The sequence below is a fragment of the Heterocephalus glaber genome, unplaced genomic scaffold (assembly GCF_053883595.1).
Source record: "Heterocephalus glaber isolate CG9 unplaced genomic scaffold, H.glaber_assembly_v1.0 deba00000594, whole genome shotgun sequence".
Lineage (NCBI taxonomy): Eukaryota > Metazoa > Chordata > Mammalia > Rodentia > Bathyergidae > Heterocephalus > Heterocephalus glaber.
The window spans coordinates 16,162,626-16,183,088 of record NW_028258151.1 but is presented as its reverse complement, the minus strand read 5'-3'; the positions used below and the strand labels follow the sequence as shown (position 1 = coordinate 16,183,088).

Sequence of the window (20,463 nt, the reverse complement as noted above, 5' to 3'; positions counted from 1 at the left end):
ATGCAGCATGTCTTCAGGGGTCCCTGAATTGGGGCCTTAGTCTTATCTGACCTGGCACTGTCCCACTGTTCATTCTCATATTCTCTCTTTTCTCCTCCTCCTTCTCTCTCACTCTTTGAGGCAGTTTACTCATTGGAGTCAGGACAGTCTCCACCTTAGCTCTTCCCCGGGGTAATGAAAAAGTGGTAGGTGGGGAAGTAACATTAAGTACCTACTATGTCATAGATGCCTTCCTTACATTCACAACCACCTGGCAATATAAGACTCTCATTCCATTTAACATTATGGCAACTGAGGCTCCAAGAGCTGGCTGGAGCAACTCTAGGGCTGACCACCTCCCAGCAATACCCTCAAGTTATCCCCAGCACCCAGGGTGGTGCCTCTGCTTGTCTTTCCCACAGCATGAGATTCTCTGCTAAAATAGGATCAAAATATTCCCATCAGGTCCCCAACAGGGTCAGAAGGAGGACAACAGAGGAGGGTTGCATTTTTAGTGTTTTGGGTGAGGGTGGGAGTTGAAATGCGCCCATACTTAGTCTACCATTGCCATCTGCCCTCTCACTATATCCATATGATACTCTGGAAGCAAGAATTTGATCACATCTCTCTCCTATCACCACGCATGGTGCCCTCTGTGCCAGCCTAGGTCTGGTCCCTGGCCCCAACCTATGACCACAGGCAGGTCCCTCCCCATGGAATCTGCACTTCTAAGGTTCTGGCACCTGTCCTGCACTGGGGACAATGCGCAGGTCAATGTCTATACTCAAAGCTTTTTCTTCCTATCTCTAGAACACTGTGTTGCTCGCCTTCCTGGGAATGTTAGGAACCAACCCCAGCATCTCTTGGCTCACAGGAAGAGGTGATGAACAGGGGTCAAGGTCAGACTTGGCCTCCACAGCAACCAAGGCGCACCAGGCCCCAGCCCAGCCACTCCCACTCCACCCCTTTTCTGCTCCCTTGGTATTTTTCTTGCAGTGCGCTGCTGTTCCCCTCACCTGGGCTGCCTACCCAACACCACCCTGCCTCTGGAGAGATTGCCATTTCAGACATGGCTCAGGCTCCAAGCTATCCCTGAACCTTCTTAGGAGCCTTCAGTTCTTGGAACACCCCAGCTTGGCTGATGACCCACGGCATTAGAGAGTACTGGTGGGCAGCAGGGTGTGTGCTCAGCTTCAGTGCCAGTTCCAGCAGGTCCCTTCTCACATCAGGAGCTGGAGAGGCAGGGTCTAGCTCTGCTGTGATCCTGCATGGGGCTGGGCACTGAGCAGGTGGGTGTCTACCAGTCCATTCTCTAGCCTCTCCATGGGACAGATCTCCAAAACACTGCTCAGTATAGCCCCACCCATTAAAGGAAAGCCCATGTGATATAGAGGGGCAGGCTCTGCCACCCGATGCGCAGCTATGGGTTCAAATCCTGACCCAGCTACTTTCTAGCTGTGACTTGACACATGCACCTTTATATTCCTGAGAATGCAAATTGTGACACCTCCCTCCCCATATTACTGTGAGGATTAAACAACACAACCTCTGAGAAGCAGAGCCTGGGGCCTGGTGAGTGGTCAATGAATGCAGTTGTTATTACCATTGGCATGGTTCAGGTCACATGGTGGGCATTCAGTGATGGTAGCCCTTATGTCAGAGCCAATGCTCTGAAGCATATGTGTTCCCTGCCTTTATTGACTCCTGGCTATCCACAAATGAGGGTCTAAGTCCTCTATCCCATTCTCATGGCCCCACCATCTTCTCTAACTCTGCCCACTGTAGCCCATGCTCCAGCCCCATTAAATCTGTCACTCAGCCCCTGTTCTTTATCCCTAGCATGCACACAGTATGCAGAGTGCCCAGCTCTTCTGTGAGCCTGGAGGATTCTGAGCTGCCATGGAACCTGAGCTCCTATGCTACCTCCCGCATAAAGCATTGCTCACTTACTTGCAGCCAGCAAGGACTGCACCCCAGCTTCTGAGATTCTCTGATCCTAACACACATGAAAGTATCTGTCATTTGGTAATTTGGTCCATCCTCCACTAGTCTGTGAATCCCACCAGGCAGGGAACTTAACTGTCTCTGTGTCCCCACAGTCCACTCAGCAGAGTCCAGGCCATGGTGGGCATAAGCAAATGCCAGTCCCAGCTTGCTGCCTACCTGTCTCTCGCTCAGGGCTGGAGGCATTGCATGCATGCAGGACATGCATATCAGTGAGGGCAGCTGAGCAACGTTTATAGAGGAACCCAGGGCAGCAACAGAAAGGACAAATATGTGGTACTGGGTTAGCAGGCTCAGGGCACAGTCAGCCTAAGCTGGGGGTCAGTGGCCACAGCCCCTTCACTCCCCCAGAGGCACAGTGTAGGTGGCATGATGTGGGACACCCTAGGAAGGGCAGGGGCATGGGGCTGGGCTTCACTTCAGCAGCCTCAGATAGACCTGGTGCTGAAGGCCCATCAGTATGACTGGGATGGAGATCTTGGGGATCAGAGTTAGGGAGAGGGTCACAGCCCATCCAGTGTGTCCAACCTGTGTGGCTAGGTGCCACCAAGTAGAATCCCACATGCAGAGCTCCATCTGGACTGTAGGATAGGGGACCTCGGTGGGCAGTCAGATGAAGCAGCAGGGGTTCCAGAGAGCCTAGTCCAGTGGCCCTTGGAAAATGAGGCGGACACAGCCATGCTCACCGGTGAGCCAGGCGCCACAAAAGGGACAGGCAGCATGGAAAGCATGGGTACCATGGGGCAGTGGTGTCTGGGCCCAGTAGCGGGCAGTCTTCTCAGAGCAGACATGGCCACAGGGAGCAAAGGCATGGCTGGGTGGCCCAGGGTCCAGGCAGAGGCCAGCCTCCTGGCCAAGCCACAGGGGCACATAGGGCCCCACAAGGCGGCAGAGAGGACACTCGCGCTCCTGGGGGCCTCGCTCCCGCCGGCAGCCCCAGCCATGGTAGCCATGGACGTGGCCACAACGGACGTAGACCCAGGGTTGCTGCTTGTCAGGCGCTGTGCGGCCCCGGGCTGGACTGGGGAAGGCCAGGGTACTGAGGCCCACAGGGCACTGGGGCCGTGCTGCATTTGCCTCCTGCCGCTGGGCCTCTAGCTGCTTCAGCGTGGGTGCCCGCAGCAGCCCTGCCGGAGTGCGCCACAGCAGCGTGGCCCCACACAGGTCGATGAGTGAGCCGTCTTGCAGCACGTTGGATTCATTTTCCACCTGCCAGGGGCAGCAGAAGGGCCTTAGCCCAGGAGGTTCAGGCCCCACCATCAGGCAGTCTCACCCCAGGCAAGCTGCCCAGCCATCCCACTGACACTGCCTGCAGAAGGCACCCAAGAGGCCATGTGGGAGGGCAGACGGGTGCTCCCCAGCCACATGCTGTCACTTGCTCACAGTAGGACCTGGGCTCAGGTAAAAGTCCTCATCTACTAAATCGAGAGGCCTGGACCAAAACAGGGATTTTCAAAATTTGTCTGAAGCTCTCCCATAATCACAGAGGCAAGACATGCCTCTCATGAGAATGCTGGATACTTAGCCCAAGGCAGCTGTCCTAGGGGTCAGGGTTAACAGCAAGGAGTCTAGAGCCAGAACCCCTGTGCCTGAATTCTGACCTCGCTGTTCAATAATTCAGTGTCCCTGGGAGAGCAGCTTAACCTTTCTGTCTTAGTCTCCTCTCCTCAAGGTGGAGTCCACATCCTGGTATTTCAAGGGGGTCTCATGAAGGCTATATGGATCAGTCTGCGCAAATGCTTGAAATGGTGCCTCGCACACAGTGGTTGTTCAACAAACATAATCATAGTTCAAGTGCATAGGTTTTTAAAATAACGCTTCCAAAATCTGTAGAATTAATGCTCTAGAAAAAAAGGCTGCTTTCCTCCGAGGTTTTGCACATCCTCAGCTGATGTGCTCAGACTCAGGAAGAGCTTTTTGTGGTCTGTGCCCCACCTCTCTCTAGGACTTACTCCTAGATGCCACGCTTAGTTTTGTGATTGGAAGAGCAGCTGGCGCTGGCAGCACTTCTCCAAGGGCACCCCTTCCTGCTTTAAGGGGATAACAAAGCCAAACCTGCCTGAATGTGGCAGACTTGCTACAAACTGCGAACACTCTAGGCCCGCTGCATGCCACAGCTGGCTGATTGTATCACTGAAAGCTCTAAAAGGTTTGCCATCACTTCTCTAGGCTATAAACTACTCACATGTGGGCCAAGTGTCACCCTCCTAAGAGAGTGGTTTTATTAAGCTGTCATCTGGCTCAAACCTGCTTGGTATTTCATGGTGCATCTATGTGGCTATATTTCACATCATCTGTGGATCTCCAGCACTGTGCAGGCTATTCCTGGGGATGCTGGTCTAGTCCTGTCTGTGTGGCAAGTGGTGTATGTCTAGAACCCCCAGGGTCTACCTCAGTGTCCATTGGGGCTCCCTTGGGCAGGGAGACTGCCCAAGATGATCATCGGCTTGGGCAGGGCATAGGCAGACTGGGAGGGATTTGGGGGGGGGGTGAGATAGAGTGGGCCACCTACCAGCTTCCCCCGCTGCTGGGCTGAGCGGCTGTCCCGCAGTGTGTACACGTTCCCGCAGACTGAGATCTCCCGCCAGACACCCGGGGCTGAGTCCTCGGAGAAGCCGCCCGCAGGGTGCATCACCAGGACCCCATTGGTGGTCAGGCCATCCATCAGGCCATCAGGGGTCCGCCATTTGGCTGCCCGCTCCTGGGACCACACGAGGGATCAAATCACATCCCTGAGTAGGCCCTAGCAAGCTGTACGCTAGAGGTGCTTCCCCTCTACCCTCAGTTCAGAGGTGGCCCCAAGAGGGAGCTGCTAAGCCCCAAGCAGCATGGCTAGGATAGCTGTGGGCTGGCCACACCAGGCTGCTGTACCTCCCCAGCCTCCCCTTTGGCTCCCTCTCTGATGAAGAGCTGGTCCCTGCCTGGGGGCTCACTCACTCCAAGGAAGATGTTGCTGGAGGCGTCAAAGCCAGCGGCATAGATGCGGGCAGTATAGGGTGGCCTGCGGTCACAGAGGATGCGGCAGGCATAGCGGGAAATGGTGCTCTGGGCAGAAGGGCCCTCGGCAGCACTTCCTCCAGGGGATGTATCTGTTACCACAAAGTCGATCATGTTCTCAGTGGAGCGGCCAATCTGCAAGGGAGGGTAGGGCAAGCACAGGGGTTACATATGTATAGGCAAATCTTACCACCTTCCACCTAGAGACTTAGGAGCTGCTTAGCATGCAGGGCTACCAAACAATGAGACTCCCGGGCCTCAAAGAGAGGCAGCGCCATCACAGCTTCTGGGGCCGTCTGGGCTCCCAGGTGGTCTCTATGTCCAATCAACCATGGTCTGAAGCCTCTCATTTCTATTACCTCTATCTACAGCTCTAGGGAACACCCCACTCAATAAAAACTAGCCATTTTGCAGGCAGAACAGTGAAAAGGTGACACACCTGTATAGGCTAAATACTAGCAGCAAATAGTGAATTTTTAATTAGAACTTGCTACATGCTAAGCATTTTAGCTATAATGCCTCAGTTAATCTTCCAGTGGGGTCAGTGCTGTCGTGGGCCCCATTTATAGATGAGGAAACCAAGGCCCAGACAGGTGGTATATCCCACCTGTGGCCTGCGGGTTGGACATGCATGGCTGCCCGGGCCACAATGAGTGAAGAAGAGAAATTGTCTTGGGCCATATATAAAAAATATAATATCATTAAAATATAAATAACAAAACTTCCTTTATTTTAAAATATTTTTATTATAACACAGGCTTGTCCAACCTGCAGCTTGCCCAGTTATCCAGTGGTAGGCAATGGGGCTGGCATCTGAATCCAGGCATGATGACTCACACCAGCCCTCCAATCTCTGAAGCCATATGGCCTCCTGCTGGCTGGTCATCTTGAGTCTGAGTCTTGATAGGCCACCGACGTGCTGTGTGATGTTAAAGTCAATGGCCCATGGGGGACATCCTGCTTCCACATCTGAAGAGCAGTCCACTGCACCAAGTACTCTGAAGCACCCTTCCCGTGGCCTTCAGTCTTGTGTCCTCACCCTGGGTACCTGCAGAGCCCAGGGGCCAGGAGGCTGGTGGAAGGGGATGAGCATACCTGGAACATGTCTGTGTCGCTGTCGTGTGTGTACTCCACTATGACCGAGTGGCTCCGGGACAGTGTGTACGATATACTGTGCTGGCCTCGGTTACTCAGTGCCTAATGGAGAGAAAGAAGTCATTTCCCACAGGATAAGTCATGAGAAGTATAAGCTTTTGAGCCAGAAACAAGATCAGGGCTCAGTGCCCATTCCTAGGAAAGGGCAGCTCCACGGTCTGCAGAGGTAACTGAGTAACAGGTACTCTAAGAAATTACATGATTTAATCTTCCAGTTACCCCACGAGTGGCTTATTGTTCTCATTTTACAGCTGAGGGAACTACAGGCTAGAGAGAACTGGCCTAATGCCACATGGCTGGAAACAGCATAAGTTGATTTCCACTCTAATCCTCTAAAGCCAAAGCTTTTCCTTTGCCACTGCTCTATGACTGTCACATACTGCTCTTGGAGCTTTAGCTGCCTCTAAAATGATGCTCATCATCTCCATGAATGAATAGGATCTGGTGGTCAAAGAAACATTCTGCAAATTATAAGGAACTGTGCACCCTGCAGAGGATTTTCCATCACCACCATTTCTCTGGTAGCACAATAGGCAGTGAGGTGATGACACAGTGGTCTCCCCTGGTGTGGGGCGCTGTGGACAAGAAGGTCTGGGAAAGCTGAAGACTTGGGCCTGGTACAGCACCCTGTCGACTGGGATAAGCAGCTTGCCTTGGATACGAGTGGTGTGGAGATGTGGTGCATGACATCTGGCTTCACTCCGTTGGCATGTGGCCGGCGGCTCAGTGCCAGGCGGCTTCTCCGGCGGCCCTTGTCCCCACTTGCCAAACATCCATTGTAACTATGGATATAGGAGTTAAGAAGAAAGGGTTGTAGGAAGAAAGAGAGAAAGAAAAAGTGAACCTATGATCAGATTTGGAGAAAAGTGCCAACTCTAGGTAGATCCTACCTTAACAGACTGTAGAACTACCCAAAGCTAAAGACCCTACAATAACAAATCCATGTATGGGGCAAGTGTCTTTCATTCAATTAACCAGGTGCTTCCTGAATGCCTAGACAGGTGCCGGGTGTGGGGGCAGTAGAGGTAGTACACTACAGATCAGTTTTGTACCCTCATTGAAGGGGGATCCCCAGCTTCTCAAGGATCCCAGGTACCACCTGTCATGACCCAGATACAATCAAGAATGCCCTAAACGCAGAGGGGAGGAGGGAATACTGGTCCTCGGATCAGGTTTCTAGGAAACACCTATATTCCGCCCTGAAGAACTGGAAAGGATTCATCTGTAGCAAACTATCATTTATTATACCACTACTAGAAAATATAATGAAAGAGAAAAAAAGACACACAATGCCACTGCCTCCGTATCTCCACACATTTCCACCCTCTTTTCCAGTTCTTGTCCAGAGGGAATGATCATGAGAGGCAAATATGGGGTGAGTCATAGCCTTGATTGCTGCCATGTACCACTGCCTCTGTTCCTGGTCCTTCACATTATTAATTACCTAATGGAATCTATGCAATGTCCTGCCAGGCAAGTGTCTTTCTTCCCATTTTACAACTGAGACAAATGGAGGCTCAGGAAGGTAAAATGACTTGCCTCATGGTAGGAAAGTGAAAAAGTCCAGATTTGAGCTCAGGTCACCCTGACTCCAGACTTGAAGAAGCTGGTAGAGATGGAGGGTTCATTCTGAGCTGAGGACCCATGGCTGGCAGAATGTGATAAGATTAGGGAATGGTGAGTTGGGTGGGAAAGATGAAGTGGGCAAAAAAGAACTGAACACCAGGCTAAGAACATTATTTTGTAAATAGATGGGTGGTACAGAAGGTTTTGAAGTAGAAAATGATAGGGTAAATAACTGCCAAATACAGAAAAAGGACCACTTGAGTCAGTCTCCAGTGAGTTTGTTAAAATCCAGATTCTCTGGACCTCCCTGTGTAGATTCTGACTCTGTAGGTTTGGGGTATCTATTAATATGTGTCTTCAGTGCACTCTGCCAGTGGTTCTGATACACAGCCTGAGTGGAGTGTCTCTGCTCTGCACAGGACAGACAGCTGTCAAGAGGGCCCATATGCTTAGGGCTTCGGTGTCAAGCCCCGCCCACCCCCACCCCTGCATCAGTGGCTTTGCCCTTAGCTGGAAAGCCAGTCCCTCCTTTGGGACACTAAGCCCTGCTTTTACAGTGCAATCACCCCTAAGAGGGGCATTGCTTTTGTCTTTTGAACTCTTCTCATGTATTTGGAGGAGGTGTCCTAAGCGCAGGACTCAGATGTACTTGGATTAAATCTTGACTCATTCAGGGCCTGGGATTTAGCTCAGTGGTGCCACACCTGTCTTGCAAGCGCAAGGTCCAGAGTTCAATCCCTGGTACCAGGGAAAAAAAAATCTTGACTCATTTATCACATACCCTTTAGGGCTCATTCTCCAGGTTCATTTTGAGGAGATAAAACATTTAAAAAATTTAAAAATGCTTGGAACATGGGCTGGAGATGTGGCCTAGTGGTAGAGCACTTGCCTAGCATGCATAAGGCTCTGGGTTCTATCTCTAGCACCATAAAGATAAATAAATAATAAAAATGCTTGGCACAGAGTTTGCCATAGTTATAGCAAGCCCTTGATAAGTGTTAGGAGTTGTTATTCTTTTTTAAAGCACATGGCACACATGAGTCAACAAACAGTAGTAATTATTATTCCTTAATAATTATAATCATGACACTACAGCCTATCATGTAGTTTCTTCAAGACTGATGGTAAAGAGAAAGGCCAAAAGATGCTGGGGATTTAGCTCAGTGGTTCCGGCGCCTGCCTTGCAAGCACAAGGTCCTGAGTTCGATCCCCAGTACCAAAAAAAAAGATTCAAAAGAAGACACAGATGGGATGAGGAAGAAGAGGGATATGGGCCGGGGAGGTGGAGGGATCATATCAGGCAAAGATCAGGAAGGGATAAGGTCTGTCTAGTCACCAAATCCCATCACTTCCTCTCTCCTGGCCTCAATTTTCTCATCTGTAGCGTGAGGGTGAGCTGTGGCTTAGTGACAGTACACTAGACCTGGAGTAAGGAAGACCTGAATCCAAATCCCAGCCCTGCCACTTACCAGCTGTGTGCCCTTGGGCCAGTCACTTCCCCTCTCTGAGCCTCGGTTTTCTCACCTCCTTCCTCACAGCATCTTTGTGAAGATTGAAATGAAATAATGTCCATGAAAGGGCTTGGCATAGGCCTGCCTCCCAGAACACTTGATATGCGCTGGGCGCTGTCTTATGTGCTTTACAGCAATCACCTCATTCCTTCCTTCTGACAGCCCTCTGAGGCAGGGATTATTATCATCCCTGTTCAGAAAAGGGGGAATCCAAAACATGGGGTAGTTTGACAACTTGCAGAGGCAGGATGGTAACCAAGCAGTTTGGCTGCAGAACCAGAGTTCTTCACCCAACACTACACACACTAGGTGCTTTACAAAAGGCAGACAGCTGGTGTTGTTACCTTTTTCTCATGTGATCAAGAAATTTATGAGAAACAGGAAGATAAAATAATCATTATGAATTGGGCTGGGTTTGGTCAATTGTCTTTCAGCTGTGAAGGTGATGAGGGACAAACAGCAGAAAGCCATACATGGGGGAGCTGGGGCCCTCCTTCCAGCTGCCCCAGGGGGTGTCTGGTGCCCACCCCTCCTGGACAGGAAGGCTTACCCCAGGACGATGAGTTCACCATACTTGATGAGCTCCTCACCAGGCTGTGCACCTTCACCGGGAGAAGAAAGGAGGCAAGAGCCCTTGTTCCCGGTGTGCTGGAGGTCTGAGGTTCGGGGGGACCCCACTTCAGGGTTTCCCTCCAGCACCATTCTGGGAAGAGCAACAGAGGAGAAAAGAGTTTTGCCAACCTCCCCACCCCAATCCTAGCTCCAGTGAGTTGCAAAGTGTACCTAGGCCAGGTTGAAAGTAGCGTTTCTCCAGTTCTATTGTTATAGTAACCATTCACCTCTGTCACCCCTAAACTTTCTCTTAAACCGTGATACTAGGGAGAGGTTTGTGGGACGCAACCCCAGAGAGAGGGATGGTAGAATCAGAGGATCGGGACATTTGGTGGAGCCAGAGGAATGGACTGACTTGGGAGTGGCCAAAGGCTCCTTTCTGGCCAAGACCCCAGTCTGGGATGGGCTTGGAAGAAGAGCAGTCCAGGAGTTAGGGGCCCTTATCCCTCATCTCAGACTCCATTCCTGGCTTAAGCTCTCAGACTGAGTTACACTCAGTCAGGTTCCTGGGCTCTATCTGTCACTGTAATCTTTCTGCCCCTTTGCAGGTCTAGGCCTCTGTCTGTTTCTCAATGACTCTCTGTCCTCCCAGCACTGTCCTTTTCGCGGTTTCTTTCCACCCTCCACCTTTCCTGCGCCTCTTTGCCTCAGTCTCCCCATCATGCCTTCAACCTGCGGGCAGGCTTCGTGATCCCTCCTGGGTGCGCACCCCCCCCCACCCGCAGGTGTCTGTCTGCGGTCCCCAGGTTGCCCAGGTCTCTGGAGGCCTGGAGGGGAGCGCTCCCTCTCGGATTCAGGCTGCAGCAGAGCCGGTCTCCCGCAGGCAGTCTGTTTGGAAAACATCATACGCCGAAGGGACTTGCGCCGGGCAGGCCAGCGCCCGGCGCCCTGGGCGGGCAAGATAACGGCCCAGGGCATACGCACATACACACCCATACACACCGGGCCCTCCACACAGACGCGCGCGCACGCACACAGCTCCCGCAAGCCTAGGGCCCGCGGGCAATGCCCGGAAAGGCGCAGAGCCCACCCTGCACCCGCGTCCGCAGGGACACGCGCACACGCAAACAGCCACAGGCGCGGGCCTCCGACCCACTCCCTGCGCCACCCCCAGACACACAAACACGCCCCCCGCGCCAGCCCGGCGCAGCCCCCGCCCCCCACGCCCTCCACGCCCTGGCAGCCTCACCTGGCCGCGGTCTGAGCCCCGTTCGGCGCTGCTCCCTGCCCGCCTCACCCCTGCTCGCCCCGGGGCGGTTGCAGCTGGATTGGCCCAGCCCGCGGAGGCTCCGCGCGGCCTCGTCACGGGGACACCCGGGGCAGGGGGGAGGGGGATGAGCGCGAACCGCCACGCTCCTCCCCTCCGTCCTGATGCCCCGCCCCGTTGGCTCCGCCCCCACAGGAAAGCGCTGCCTCACCTCGGCTCCGCCCCTTGCGGTTTAGCCTGATTGGTGAAGCAACGCCCCTCTCAGGAGGCCACGCCTCTCACCGGGCTTCCGCCCCCAGGCCCGGGAAGTCCGCCCACCACTCTAGGACTCCAGACCCTCCTGACTGGTTTAGGGACTCCCTTGTGGTCTTGGAGACCCTTCCCTATTACCGGCTCCTCCGACTCCGCTCCCATTTCTAGGAAGCCAGCTACACTGACGTCCCCACCTTACAGTAGCCCAAAGCTCTCAGCCTGGGTCGGAGTCCCCTTTCCCCAGCCTTCAACTAGGGGCGGGGGGGGGGGGACCTCCCCACCTCCCGCCCGGAGACCCAGCCTCCCAAATGGGAAGGTCGGGGAATTAGAGGTGGAAAGGAGGAAAATACTGTAGGAGGCAGAGAAGGGTGTGCGCCTCAGCGATGGCGGCCTAGGAACCTGGCTGCAAGTTGGCCAGAGTGGCCGACCTATTTTCGAGCCCAAGTGGTCTATTTTCTCACTGGGTGGCCTCCAGAGAAACCCACCATGTCCCCTCTCCTCCTGCCACTACGCACACACTGCCCATGGTGACACAAAGGGTGAGGAGACCTTTAGGGGTCTGGAGCCCCTCTGAATATAAGGCTTGCAAGAGATCTTGTCTGTCCCTCTATACCAGGGCCTGTACTCTGGCTTTGAAGAAATTAAACCCTTTAATCCCTGGGAAGCAAGCATGGTAATCAACCATTTTTACAGAGGAAGAAACAGATTTACAGAAATGCCTTTGCTCATGGTTATTTTAGTAGAGAGGGGATCTGAGTTCCCCAGATTGGGTGCAAACTTGTGATCCTCCTCCTTTAGCTTCCTAGAGTGCTTGCTTAGATTGCAGGCAAACACCACCATTCCTGACTCCATTTATTCACTTTGAGGTATGTGTTTTCTGAGGAAATCAAGGAAAGGCTGCACAGAAGAGGTAGTCTGTGGCTTTCATCATCAGGGATTAGTGGGAGTTTGCCAGCATATTCCTAACGGGGAGCATCTGCCAATCCCTGCTCCTCCCAGCTGGTTGTGTGTAAAGGTCCCAATCTCTCAGACCCCCTGGACCCCACCACATCTATTCCAGCTAATTTCACCAACTAAAAATAGCTAAAGATACCAACTGTTTGGCCCACTGTTCTGGGGCCCTAGCAGCCTGATGACACAAGAAAGCAGCCATCTGTACATCTTTTAGGGACAAAGGCACTTACCGGTCAAAAAAAAAAAGACTCCCTGAGAAAGCCACCATGAAGCAGGACAGATAGCTGGGCTGCTGGCAGCAAGTCATACAAATCCTGCATTGAGCACCTACTGTGTGCACTGGAACTGTCTTATTCCCTTTTTTAACCCCAGCTTCTAGCACATCCTCCCATTGCAGGCCCTCAGTGTCTGTGTACTGAATTGCTATTATAATCCCCTCTGTACAGCTGAGGAAACTGAGGCCCAGTGAGAGGGAAAAGCTTGCCCAGGTCACACAGCCAGGTAAGTGTGGAGTTGATGACCAGAGCTCTAGTGCCTGCCACCTGTCAGCAGATCGCAGTGAGGAAGGCCAGAGAGAGTGTCAAAACACAAGAAAGGCTCAAGGGCATCTTCTGGGGTAGGGCACTGGGCCTGGAGCTGCATGGTAGGGGTTCAGGTACACCTTACCCCAGCATTGTCCAGGTAAAGGAGAGGAAGGCAGGGTTGGGACACCACCAAAAGCCACAGATGCCCAAGTTCTAGCCTTGGCTTCTGGGTTTCCCTCCAAAACTCCAGCATCTTAATCTTTCTGGGCCTCAGTTTCCTAATAATGGGACACAATTCTGCAATACTGTTCTGAAATCCCTTCATTCAGTTCCAGTCTTCTCTGTCTTCAATCCAGATCTGTCCCTACTGCTTCAAAGAAAGGGACAAAGACATGGACTGTACTTCTTCAATTTCTTAAGTTCTTGGGTTCAAGTGCCTAAAAGTTAGAAGAATCTTTTGTTTATCTAGTTGAGAAAGGATGTTGAAAAATACAACAAAAATCAACTGCAAACTCTTGGCAGGGAGATGGGAGGGTTGAGGGAGGGCCAGGTGCTGGGCTATCTCCTTGACCCTTTGCTGGTAGTGGGAGGGTGGGCTTGGGAAAAGATGGAACCGGAACCCTCAGATAGACTTGGGAATCCAGAATGGAGGAGGCCTGACTTTGCTTCTCAGGCCCTAGCTTCAGCCAGAAGCCCCAGAAGCACGGAGTAACAATGTGTACTTTGTGCTACAGTCACCAGTTATTCCATGAAGTCTTGAATGTATGAGTGGCTTAGAAAAACCATAGAATTTCTGTGCCTAAAAATGTAGCCCAGTCATTCCCGTAATCTCAGCACTCTGGGAGGCTGAGGCAGGAGGATTGCAAGTTCAAGCCCAGCCTGGGCAAATTAGCAAGGCTCTATCTCAAAATTTTTAAAATAAATAAAAATTAAAAATGGACTGGGGATGAAGCTCAGTATGAAGGTCCTGGATTTGATCTCCAGTACTGGAGAGAAAAAAAGGACAAAGCTGTTGTATTTGAAGGAGGTCTCACAGCTGACAGAAGGGAGGCTCAAGGAACCTGGATGGATTGACAATATGAGGCTAACAAGAGGCAGATATCTCAGTAGCAGCTAGCAAGGAGGACAGCCAGAGTCTTGGGACACTGGTCGATGGACCTCTCTCTCCATCCAGTGCCATGATGCTAGGGAAGTGTCCTGAGATCAGAGAGGCCATTTCAAGGGAAGAGAAGGGAGGAGGGTGGAAGACTCAGGAGTACTGAGTTTAAACTGAAATGACAGGGGAAAGCTGAAATTTACTAGACTGCACTGTCTCCCAACAAGTTAGTGAGGATGGAAAGAGAGATAACTGAGCTTGAACTGGCCAAATCCAGCCTGCTGCCCATTTTTTGTAGCTATGTGCCTGTGTTTTATTGCTGTAGAGCCATGCCCATTTGTTTAAGTGCTGCTTATAGCTGTAGAGTTGAACAATTGTGAATTATCGCTCTCAAAGCCCAAAGTGGTTATCGTCTGACCCCTCACCTGCCAAAAATGTTTGCTGACTTCTGTTCTAGAAGGTGATGAAAGTTATAATTTCATGTTATAATTATGTCCCACTTTATAATGAAAGGACTGATGGCTTGAATATATAATACTCCTAACACCCCACCTGAAGTCATTGTGAGGGTTAAACAAAATGACACTGGGTACAGCTCATCTCAGTGCTTGGTTATAGTAATGATCTATTACTGTATAATAAACTACCCTAAAATTTAATGGCCTAGATAATAAACACATTTCATCTTAGTCAGCTCTGAACTCATTGATGGACTGATCCACTGATGAGTTAGTGCCCCATGATTCAATCAGCTGCCAAAAGCCCCACTTCTGAAACCATGAGGCTTCTGGGGGAACATTCTAGATCTAAACCATAACAGACAGGGTCTCAGTAATTTTCCCAGGCTGACTTTAAACTTGTCATCCTCCTACTTTATCCTCTCAGAGAGCAGGGATTAAAGGCCTGTGCTACCATGCCCGGCTTCCTTGGGATGCTTGAACGTCTTCACATCATGATAGCTGCTCCAAGTGTGCCTGAGATAATCTAGATGTTGTTCCTTAAATACAACCCCTAAATCCACTTCCTCTCCACTTAAAGACCTGTGAACTAAAGAAAGTTATTATCTTCTCCTATATATCCAACAAACAATAGTGAGACAGGCATAGGTTAATGGCTCTCACAGATATCACAGTAGTGATACCTGGTGCTCCCAAAGGGGCAGTGTGGAACACATGCGGGGATTAAGTGCATAGCAATTATAAAACCTAGCAGACATAAACTGGCAATTCTTAGATTAAAACTTCAAGGCCTAACTGGGTGTAGTGGCACACACCTGTAATCCCAGCACTCAGAAGGCAGAGGCAGGAGAATTTTCCTGAGTTGCCTGGGATAACATAGTGAGTTCAAGGCCACATAGGGAGACCCTGTCTCCAAAAACAAACAAACAAACAAAAGCCTCCAAGCCCTGAGGATATTATTCATGGCTCTTGGCTGTACTCCAAGCCATCCTTCCTTTTACATAAAAGGTGGCCTATGTTAGCAGCTGAGTAGTTTCCTCACCCTGCATTTTAACTGCAGAGGTTTGGAGGATCCAAATGCCTTTCTTCCATTTATGCTGTCTGTCCTTTACAATCCATGCTGGCAATGTTTCCACTGATACAATTCTTTTTAAAACTTTTTGGAATGAATCTTATTGGATTCAGTTAATTAAACTAAATCCACGGATCTCTTTGGAATAAGTCCCCTCTAACTTTGGAATTATGCTGATGGACAGTACCCTTAAGATTCACGAAAGCTTTATTGTTTCACTAAATGGCGTTACTGCCGGGAGCAGACAGAACACAGAACAGGATGTTGCAGAAAAGAGATAAGACTACAGAGTACAGCACAACATCTTCCTGATGCCAACTTACCTGACAACATCCATACATCTGCCTTGACTGCTGCATGAACCCCAACCACAAATATTTGCTCTGACTCCTGTACTTGACCTCTTTCCAATCCCCTATAAAATCCTCTGCCTTTTCTTTCTTTTTTTTTTTTTCTTTTCTCCCCTGTCTTTTCTTTATTCATCACTGATGGGCCTATTGCCCTCAGTCCATCTCCTCCCAGATGAATTCTGTGAAGTCTGTGCCTCACTGCCTTCCACTAGCCTGCTCAGGTGGTCTCATTCCTCTGCTGTTTGTCAGGTTAACTTAAAGATCATCCACCTATATAAGTTACCCAATGCCCTTATCAGTTGTTAAAAGACAAGTAACACACCGTATATAATAATATAATGAACTAGTGAAAGTGGATGAACTATACCCAAATACAAGAATATGGATTAACCTACATACATATCCAGTTGGTTCTGTCTCTCTGGAGAATGCTAATAGAGCTTCTTTCCTTTTATTTTTTTGGTACTGGGGATTGAACTTGTGACCTTGTGCTTGCGAGGCAGGTGGTGAGCTAAATCCAATGAGCTAAATCCCCTGCTCTTTTTTTGAATTTTTGAGACAGGGTCTCACTGTGTAGTTTAGGCTGGCCTTAAACTCACTATGTTGCCCAGGCTGGCCTCAAACTCATAGCAATCCTCCTGCCTCAGCCTGTCAGGTGCTGGGATTACAGGCATGCCACCATGCCTGGCATGAATTTCTTTTTGAAATGATAAAAATGTTCCAAAAATGATTGTGATGAAGGTTACATAGATCTGTGAATATTCTAAGAACTATTCGGTGATATACTTTAAGTGGGTGAATTGCATGATATATGAATTATATTTCTATATAGATATTACTAAAAACACAAACTGGGAAGAAAAACCCATAACATTGACCAAAAGAAGCCAAATAGCTTCCTTTGCCTCTGGGTCAGAGCTTAGAAAGACAAGAGGAGAAAAGCTCCCCTGGCCATCTCTGTGACCCCAGCCATCGCATCTCACACAGGAATTATTCTTTAACAAACTGAAAATGAATGAAAATAAAGATACTGATTCAAAAGAAAGTGGAGAATACGAAGATGACTTTGAAAAGGACCTTGAGTGGTTAATTAATGAAAAAGAAATCGATCCCAGCATAATAGAGATGGCTTACGAGAAGGAAGAGAATATTAATCAGGAATTAAAAGAAAATGAAACAGAAATAGAACACATGAAACAGCTTTCTGATCTTGATAAATCTTTGAAGGGTGAGGTTTTGCCAAGAAGAAATGACTTTATTTCTGTCCCAAGTATTCAGTCTTTGGATCGCATATCAGATTCAGATAGTGAAAACTCTTTTCAGGAATCCAAACTAGAAAGTCAGAAAGACCTGGAGGAGGAAAAGGATGAGGAAGTAAGCAGATATATTAAGGAGAAAATTATACAAACTAAGAAGCCTCTACAGACCCAAGAACCCATGGACGATAAAAGGGAACAAAAACTTAAGGACAAATTAGTTGATCTGGAAGTTCCTCCACTAGAAGACAGTGATACTTACAAAACTTATTTTGAAAATGAAAATAATATGTCTAGAAAACTATCACAGTTATGTATTTCCAATGAGTTAGGGCAAGAAAATGTACTCCTGTCACTTACTGAAGGAAGCTTTGAAGAAAACAAGGATATGAAGATACTGGTAGAGAAAGATGGAAAGTTTGAACTTCTGAATTTACAAGATATTGAGAGCCAGGGGGTTTTGCCCCCCCTTATTAATGCTAATAGTACTGAAAATGAACCCCAGCAATTGTTACTCAGATCTTCCAGCTCATCTATCAATGGTGTCAAGAAAGAAGAGCCCATGGCAGAGATTCAGATTACTCAGTCATCAACAGGAGACCCCCTGGCTTATGTCCCTCAGCCACCACCCAACCCCAAGACTCAGCCACGCTCTGCTGCCACCTCAGATCAAAATAAAGGAAATGGGAAATCTCATCATCGAACACAGTCTGCCAATATATCTCCAGTGACCTCAACATACTATCTTTCCCTTCAACAGAAAGAACTCCAGAAACAGCCAGAAAAGAAGAGAGAAAAGCTTAAGAGAGAAGAAGAACAATGGAAAATAGAAGAAGAGAAACAAAAGAAAAAAGAACGATATGGTCTTCAAAGCATGGTTGCAAAAAAAGAGAGAGAAGGTTCTAGAAATGCGGGGAATCCAGTGAGCTAAGCAAATTAAGGACATGAACAGCAGACAAGAAGACAGAGATCCACAAGAAACTTTTCGATTATGGCTTAAGAAAAAGCATGAGGAGCAGATGAAAGAAAGAAAGTCAGAAGAACTAAGAAAGCAAGAAGAATGCTTATTCTTCCTCAAAGGAACAGAAGGCCAGGAAAAGGCTTTTAAACAATGGCTAAGAAGGAAATGAATAGAGAAAATAGCAGAGCAACAGGCTGTTGAAGAGGAGCTAGACAGCTATGACTAGAAGCAAGGCATTTGAAACACTTAAAGAACTACCTGTATAATATGTCAGAAGCCAAATCTTTTCACTTTACTGATCATTATAACTGAAGAAATCTATTAAACATCTGGTAGCTGCTATTACCAAAAAAAAAAAAAGAAGAACCCAACCACCAAAATTCATATTCTGTGATTCCATTAAATATGAAGTTTAGAAATAGCCTAGGATGAGTTAGTTCAGGATGCACATCTAAGCATAAAACTAAAGAAAAACAAGGAAGTTAATACTATGGAAATCAAGGTGGCAGATTTGGTAGGGAAGGCACACATGACCTGTTCTGGGCACTGTGCAGTTTCTGACGGAGTTGTGATCACATAATCCTTGTTTTTGATAGTTTGCCAGTTGTACTTTTATTCTCTATGAGCTCTTTATGTATCAAGTTTATAATGAAAAATATTAAAAGTAAGCCAAGCTGGTTCCATCAAACCCTGATGTTATGGTTTGGTTTACTTCTAAAATGCCCCCTTAACTCACATGTGTTTAGAAGAGGGGCATTTGGAAGGTGATTGGCTCATGGGGGTGCTATACTACTCATCTCTGGATTAATCCACGGATGAAGTCATAGCTGAAATGTGCCTTTAGGAGATGAGGCCTGCTTGGAGGAGGTGGGTCACGGAGGTTATGATGTGGGAGGATGTGTTCTTAGGGATCTCTCTCTCTCTCTCTCTCTCTCCTTCCTGGTCACCAGGAGTTGAGCAGCTTTCCTTTACCATGCTATTCCACCATGCCACTTCTGCTTTAGAGCCAGCTGAATGTGGGTTGAACTCTCGGAGGCTATGAGCCAAAATAAACTTGTCCTCCTTAAGTTGTAGGTTCAGATATTTTCTCTCAGCAACAAGAAATTGACTGGACACCTGACATGCTGCTGTTGGAACAAGTAGAACTTGCCTTCGCTGAAAGCCTAGGATGGAGAGTGGGCTGGTGAGGCTGTATGGGCCATGGGCCTGGGTAAAGGAGCTGGGCTTGCTGAGAAAGCCAGGGAGGGTGCACAGGGTGGCAGGGCAGGTGCATAGAGAGTAGAAAACACCATAAGAGGGGCCAGGAGGGTCCCTAGAGCTTCAAACCCCAGTGGCTTTCTGGTTTATTCATTTCTTTATCCCTTCAATAATGATATTAAATATTGCTTCAGCACATCCTGATGAATGTACTTCTCTCTAATCCTCAGAGATGCACCACCAACAATCATGTGTCTCTCTGAATCTAGCCAAATGGACTCCGGGTGCTAACCTGAGCCAGGCTGGGTCAATAACTTTCTATCTGCTGGGAATTTGCAAGTGAACAAGGTATGACATCATTCCAGGGATCACACAGACTACTGCAACAGCTTTCTGTCTTTCTCTGACATAAGCATTGGTAAGAAATACATTTTAGCTGGGAATGTAGCTCAGAGGTGCAGTGCCTGCCTGGCAAGTGCAAGGCCCTGAGTTTGATTTCTGGTACAAAAAAAAAATACATTTTATATCATGACTTGATATACATACCCAAATGTAAAGACAGGGAAACAGGTTTCACAAGATAATTCATATTCTATGTGATGTATTCATTCTGCTACTTTTAATTTCTTTTTAAAAATTTACTTTTATTAGTACATGTTTGCATTACATAAATGTTTAATTCCTATGTGAAGTTGGTACATGTACACAACACATTTTAATTCCTTTCTTCATCCCCTCTCCCATCTTTTTTTTTTTTTTTTTTTTTTGGTACCAGGGATCGAACTCAGAACCACCAAACCAAGGTTGCTTATGTTGTTAGGTGGGAAAGAGATCAGCCCTCTGGTCTCTGCGGGATGTAGGCCATGGGTGGGGGTTCAAGTGGACTGTTAGACTTAATGTTGACACTCGAAAGGTGTGGATGCTCCCTATGGAAAGCAGACCCTATGTCCTTCCCAGCCTGAGCTTATATTTCTTTCTTTCTTTTTTTTTTGGAACCTGGGATGGAATTCAAGACCTTGCACTTTCGAGGCAGGTGGCGGAACCACTGAGCTAAATCCCCGGCCCTTGAGCTTATATTTCTTATGGATGGGTCTATATTTGGCCCACTACCCCAGACAGTGATCTCTTGTAGTTGTTTCTCAGCCAGTCATTTTGGGAGGCTAACACTGGAGTCCCTGAAGCTGCTGGCCAGGTCCATGTTTTCTTCCTAGGTCTGCTGGTTTTCTGGGCTTACCTTCTCTCCCTGGGTGTTGTCCTCTTCCAGGATTAGGTTAGTGAGTTAGTCTACATCTCTACTGTCCTGTGCCAAGGA

The 20,463-nt window shown here is 48.7% G+C and overlaps 1 protein-coding gene and 1 pseudogene across 3 annotated transcripts; one reads left to right on the top strand and one right to left on the bottom strand.

Moving 5' to 3' along the window:
- Positions 1–1,552: 1,552 nt before the first annotated feature.
- Peli3 (pellino E3 ubiquitin protein ligase family member 3) lies at positions 1,553–11,194 on the bottom strand. 3 transcript variants are annotated; one of them, XM_004852300.4, is made up of 8 exons: positions 11,014–11,194; positions 9,763–9,915; positions 9,171–9,242; positions 6,788–6,917; positions 6,076–6,177; positions 4,921–5,115; positions 4,496–4,684; positions 1,553–3,192 (listed from the first exon to the last, which is right to left on the bottom strand). In XM_004852300.4, exons 2-8 carry the CDS (start codon positions 9,912–9,914, stop codon positions 2,623–2,625), a joined length of 1,410 nt encoding a protein of 469 aa, XP_004852357.2. In that variant the 5' UTR covers position 9,915; positions 11,014–11,194; the 3' UTR covers positions 1,553–2,622. The 3 variants fall into 3 exon arrangements, with proteins under 3 accessions (XP_004852357.2, XP_004852358.2, XP_004852360.2); XM_004852301.4 differs by lacking the exon at positions 11,014–11,194 and adding an exon at positions 10,757–10,780 and having other exon boundaries at positions 2,193–3,192; XM_004852303.4 differs by lacking the exon at positions 9,171–9,242 and having other exon boundaries at positions 2,193–3,192; positions 11,014–11,149.
- A 5,448-nt stretch (positions 11,195–16,642) lies between these two features.
- Positions 16,643–18,382, top strand: LOC101721727 (coiled-coil domain-containing protein 181 pseudogene; annotated as a pseudogene).
- Positions 18,383–20,463: the final 2,081 nt, after the last annotated feature.